General features: G+C 35.8%; 1 protein-coding gene and 1 non-coding gene across 2 annotated transcripts; both read right to left on the bottom strand.

The window, feature by feature from the left end:
- Positions 1-556: 556 nt before the first annotated feature.
- On the bottom strand, positions 557-663 carry LOC115872572. Its single transcript, XR_004047934.1, has one exon. It is a non-coding gene; the product is annotated as a U6 spliceosomal RNA (small nuclear RNA).
- A 2,289-nt stretch (positions 664-2,952) lies between these two features.
- On the bottom strand, positions 2,953-3,909 carry LOC101638535 (olfactory receptor 10J1-like). The gene has a single exon (XM_004714815.2). The coding sequence runs from the start codon at positions 3,883-3,885 to the stop codon at positions 2,953-2,955; it is 933 nt and encodes a 310-aa protein (XP_004714872.1). The 5' UTR covers positions 3,886-3,909.
- Positions 3,910-6,216: the final 2,307 nt, after the last annotated feature.

Here is a 6,216-nt window from a genome sequence, read left to right on the forward strand (position 1 = left end):
GTTCTGCTGACTCTGTTCTAGTTGTTGGAGGTTTTGTGTTAAAGTATATGTCATAAGCCTCTCTTCTTTTTTCATGTATGCATTTAATGATATCAAGCTACCTCTGATAACTGCCTTCGCAGTGTCCCATAAGTTTTGATATGTTGTATTCTCGTTCTCGTTAGTTTCTAGAAACTTCCTAATATCCTCTCTAATCTGGGCCTGTACCCATTCATGTCGCAGGGGATCGTTGTTCATCCTCCAATTGGTTGCCCTTGCTTTTCTGGACATCCTCCTATTAATCTCCAGGTTTACGGCGTGGTGATCTGAGAAAGATGTCTGGATAATATCTATGTGTTTGAATTTACTCAGGCTTGACTTGTGTCCTCCATGTGGTCTATTCTTGAAAAAGATCCATGTGGCCTTGAGAAAAATGTGAATTCTTTTGCATTTGGATGGAAAGCTCTATAAATGTCCACCAGGCCCTGTTGTCTAATTACATTGTTTAGCTCTATGGCCTCTTTGCTGAGCTTCTTTCCCAGTGATCTGTCTTTCTCTGATAGGGGAGTGTTAAAGTAAAAATATGGGATGCTTCATGAATTTGCGTGTTATCCTTGTGCAGGGTCCATGCTAATATTCTCTGTATCGTTCCAATTTTAGTATACGTGCTGCCGAAGTGAGCACAGAAAAGAGCTATTTAAAATTGCCTTTGCTTATTTCCTTCTGCCTCCCTCTTTTCCCTACTCTCTCATCAAAAATTTGAGTCTCTCTCTAATTTCCCTTTCCACCTCCCTAATTACTTCTAAATTTTATTTCTTTGTAGACAATTTCATAGCTCTTTTCCCCCTTCAAACAATCAGTTTCCTTAGTAGTATTATCTACTTCTGTCCTTGTTATTTATCCCATCCATAAGAGATTTTATTTATTTATTTTGCAAATTGATTTCTTTTTCCAACCTTTTATTTTTATTGTTAATTTGGTGAAGGAGTATAGAGCACATCATCCATGTTACAATCATTGTTGCACACACAATTTTTCATCTCACTCATTGCAACCCCTTCAATGTAAGATCAGCCTTCCTAGCTTCTCCTTATATTTCCTGGGTTCATTTATGCTTCTTTCCTAAACCATCAGAACTTTGTCCTTAGTAAAATGCTGTTTCCTTCATACTAAATGGTCAATTATCCTAAGGCACACCCATTTCAATAGTGTTATTGTTTCCCTCATTCTTGTTTTGTTGTTCATTGAACCATAGGGGTCCATTCAAGTCCATATTAGAGAGTAACCAAGGACCAGTCTCTTGTGGTGCCAGTCTTTATCTGACTAGCAAGTGTGGTCACTTTCATAATTTTGAAGTTAATTTGTGTGTGTGTAGATATGCGTGTATACATACACGCATGCATGTATGTGTGCATAAAGGTATGATATATGGGGTGGGGGACAGGTTTCAAAAAGTTCATGGAATAATTGCAATTCTTTTTAATCCATTTTTCCATGAAATAAAAAAAAACCCCAGTGAATTGGATGAAGGTGTGCAGAACAAATCACCAGTCTTAATTGGAGCCATTCGTGTGCATTTCATTTCATTTCATTCACTGCAATAACCAAAATAACATCGCTTTTCCCTAGCCCAGTTTTTGCTGTCTGTTTCCATTCTACTTTCTTTTCTAACCCTCTTAATTTTGTCCTTGTGTAAATTCTGCCATTTTGTCTTCTTTTATCTTAAGGTTTATCAATTTTAAGTTTTTCCCACATTTTTCTCCTACTCTCTCCAGGGTCTAATCCAATTCCTTTCCAAACAATTTGTAGTGGTATCTATGTACCATCTTCTATTCCTTCTAGTCTTGGGGTCACGAAGACTAATATCTACATGGCCATTAATCCATATGGCTAATGCTTTCTATATATTTTAAATGTTCATCATTTTCTTTCCTCTGGTCATGAAGAGACTAAATGTTTCACCTTAAATGGCCACTCACGAACTTTTAAAGCCCCCAAATACTTAACAAATAGGATGTAGACTATTGTGTGGATTATATTATTCTAAATTGACCTTGATATCCTCCAAAATTATGGGCCTGAACTCTCAAACCCAGAAAATCATTCCTTTAAGGTGTCTGCTTATGTCTAGGAAGTTTCAGAAGCTTTATCTGCGGTATGTTCTACAATCTACCATGTCCATGGATACATTTACAGCAAAGATAAATATCCAGGTGCAAATATCCTCTGTCAAACCTGTATATAATTGTGGCTAAACTCCCAATCAAGAGGGAGGCATGTCTTTTGGCCCCACATGGCCTTCTTTCTTACGTGGCCTATGACCAATGAGAAGAATCCCTGGCTGCCCTGTGAGCTCTATTTAAATAAATGAAGTTCCCTGACTCTCTCTTATTTGGAGTCTTTTCCATGTAAGTCCTCTTTTCATTCCCAGGTTCTTTTTCATTGAAGCCCTCTATGTAGCTGAAAGAATACTTGCAATAGACTACTTTAAAATGTACACACGAGAAAATTTTAAGCTCATTTCAAACTCATGTTATTGCTTTTCTTATTTTACTAAAACAATGATCTCTTCATAATATCCTTTCTAATAACTTCTTGTTTAAACATTCCGTTTAGATTCACAGAAGATTCAGTTGAGTGGTGCTTATATTGGGGTTTATACTTTAACAAAGTAGACTGCTCATTTTATATTGATGCATGAGATAAATAATTGATCACACTTTGAACTCATAATGATTGCTTGGTATACAGTGAATGGGTATCTACTAACAAGTACAAAGAATAATTTGTAGTTTTATAAAATGAATAAGGAATCTGAGGAAGAGAGAATCAATGACCAGTCCTTAGGTTTCTTTTACCCTATTCCTAGCTGTGATGCATGAATGTCAAAAACAGATTGAACTCTGGATCTATAACTTTACTAATAATCTCTTATACGGAAATTGCACAAAATAATTTGTGTAGTTTCTCCTATTAGTATTGTGATTTCTGACCCATCACTCTATGTAGTGCATCCTTGACTTCTTTATTTCTCAGGCTGTACACCACAGGATTCAAAAAGGGCGTTATGACAGTGTAAGTCATTGAGATGAACTGATACTGATCTTCTGTGTTCTCTGATCTGGGTTTGAAGTACGCAACGGAGGCACAGCCATAGTGCAAAATGACCACAGTGAGATGGGAAGCACAGGTGGCGAAAGTCTTCTTGCGACCTTCAGCTGAGGCAATTTTGAGAATGGCAGATATAATAAGGACATAAGTGATGAAGATAAAGATGGAAGGGGCAGTGAGCGCCAGAAGACTGATAATTAAGGTCAGGATATCATTGATAATTGGCTTATGACAGGCCAGGTCCAGCACAGATCTTACTTCACAGAAGAAATGTTGGATCAGTGTGTGACAAAAGGACAACCTGAAAGTGGCCACGGCTTGAACCACTGAAAGGGAGAAACCTGCGACAAAGACTGAGGTTGCCAGCATGATGCAGACCCTAAAATTCATGATGATTGGGTAACGAAGAGGATTGCAGATGGCTACATAGCGGTCATACCCCATTAATGCTAGGAGGAGGCAGTTGGTGATGGCAAACCCAAGGAAGAAAAAGAGCTGAGTCGCACAGGCCTCCAGGGAGATGGAGTGGCTAAAGCCTACAAGGCATGCAAGCATACGGGGGATAATGACCAGGGAGTAGAAAGTCTCTGAAATGGAGAGGACACTTAAGAAGAAGTACATAGGTGTATGGAGGTGATGGTCAATACGGATAAGGCTCACAATGATGGCATTGCCGGTCAGAGTCAGCACGTACACGGTGAGGAACACCACAAAGAGTGTGAGCTGATGTTCATGGAAATTGGAAAACCCTTGGAAAACAAAGTCTCTCACCTCCGTATAATTTCCCCTCTTCATTGAGTTCTGAAAGATAAAAAGAAGGTCAATAGCAAATATTGACCACCAGAGACTGGGCTGACCTATGGGGAGAACTCGGAAAAGACCTAGTTCAGAACATCAGAAGTCAACTTCCCCTTCCAGACTGGCCAGGTCCTTCACCTGGAAATAAAGGTAGGGAAACTAGCAGCATCACTGAAGAGTTTTATATAAAGTATTTTTTCCAGGCACCCCTGTGTCATTAAAAAAATGATTACCTCTATATTATAAAGTTTGTGTAAAATAATTTCACTTTAGAACTAGTATTACTGAGACCATAATTTCAGATGAGAGTGTGATTAAATTAGAAAGCGTCACAAGAAATGTCTTGAGAAATTACAAATGGTGGATGTTTATATAAGGCGCAAATAAATTACAATAGAAATTATAAAAAATTTATAACTATATGTAAACACAAGAATGACATAATAATATACGTACCTTTAGAATATCATTATGGAAGAAATTATTGTTTAAAACTCTTTCATTTACAAAAAGAAAGAGATGAAAAAGAAGGAATTGTGTATCCCTTGAAGAATTTATAACATTTTAAAAAAGAATAGAACAAAGTATAATATAAAACAGATACAGTTATAAAACCAAAAACCAAACTTACTGCCATTGAGTGTATGCCAACTCACAGCTAACCAATAGAACAAGGTAGCATTGCCCCGTGTGAGCCTCCAAGACTATATTTCTTTATGAGAGTATAAAGCCCCAATTTTATCTCACTGATATAGCAAAGAAGGATAAAATAGAAAGAATTCACAAAGGTAAAATTTTAAACTTTAGGGAAACTGGTAGTGAACCTGACCAAGAAAAATGAGAGAAAACATCACTAAAATGTACTATGAATTAATAAAAGAACACAATTACAGAAATTATAGACATAAAAAGGAATAGAAGGTAATATTCAAACAATTTTTATCCTAATGGATTTTTAAAATGTTGATAAAATGGACAAATTTCTTCAGCAAAAAATCACTTACCAGTATCAAATCAAGAGGTAGAAAACATGAGAAGTCCTGAGATTAGTGTAAAACATCGATGGTAGTTAATGATCTACAAATAAACATCCCAAGAAAAAATTAGTTCCAATTTTTGCAAGCTATTATAGATAATAAATTAGAGGAAATGCTTCCCAGCTCATTCTCTGAAGATGGAATTATCTTGACTTTAAATTTAAGAGACCAGTGTGACTCACAAATAGATATAAATTAAAAAAGAAAATCACGCCAAATCCAGCAATGTATAAAATAAGTATATAACCAAGTTGATTTGACTTCAGAATGTAGTTTGTTGAACATCAAAACAATCCTATTATACATTTCCTTTTAATCAAGGAGCAAAGTCATATAACCATTTTAGTAGCTGAATAAAAAAGATTTTAAAATTTCCATATTTACTTACTTAGGAGAGGTACAATACCTTAGCAAGTTAGAAATAGAAGAATTTCTTTCAGCTGAAAAGCATGCGTACAGTAATTCTCCAACAAACATCCTACTTAGTGGTGAAGTACTGAAAGATCCTTTCTAAGATCAGGAACAAGATAAAGATGACTGTTTTATTCACATCCCTTCAACATTGTGTTGAATTGTACAGCCAGCCCAGCAATATTTAAAAAAAGAAATTAAAGATATAAGGATTAAAAAGGGAGAACTAAATCTGAAAGTTTAAACAGATGATGTAATTGCCTACATAAAATCCCAAAAGAAATTAGCGATAAATTATTAGAATTATTAAGAGACTTGTGCAAAGTTTCAGGTACAAAATTGATTTGTAACAAGCCATTATATTTTTGACTTAGCAAACTGATTAACAAACAAACAAGCCACTTCCATCAATTCAATTCTGACTTACAGCTACAGTATATACGGGTTTCTGAGGTTGTAAATCTGTATGGGAGCAGGTAGCCTCAGCCTCATCTTTCTCCCTTGGAGCAGCTGGTGGGTTTGACCCACTGACCTTGAGGTTTAGCAGTTCAACACTTTTCTGTCAGTGTCACTGCGACTCAGTAGCAAATTCATAGCAAATAATTTAAAGTGGTTATCATTTACAGTGGTTTTAAATTACATAAAATACTTTAGAAAAAGAACCTCATGGAAAAAATTGAAATGCTTTAATGAAAACTACTTAAGAAGACTGAAGTAAATGGAATGATACAACCCATGCTTATGAGTTAGAGTTTTAATATTATGAGGATTTCAATTAAACTGACCATTACCTCTGGTTTCAATACAAATCAGTCAAAATCTCAGAGGAGTTCATTTTGTTTTTTTGTTGACTTGACAGTGGATACTAAAATGTACAGAA

Source organism: Echinops telfairi, unplaced genomic scaffold, assembly GCF_000313985.2.
Source record: "Echinops telfairi isolate 266 unplaced genomic scaffold, ASM31398v2 ScPeMD7_7425;HRSCAF=8463, whole genome shotgun sequence".
Classification (NCBI taxonomy): domain Eukaryota; kingdom Metazoa; phylum Chordata; class Mammalia; order Afrosoricida; family Tenrecidae; genus Echinops; species Echinops telfairi.

Bases quoted from the DNA above. Each gene is read 5' to 3' on its own strand.
- LOC101638535 (XM_004714815.2), bottom strand. From the start codon at position 3,885: ATGAAGAGGGGAAATTATACGGAGGTGAGAGACTTTGTTTTCCAAGGG.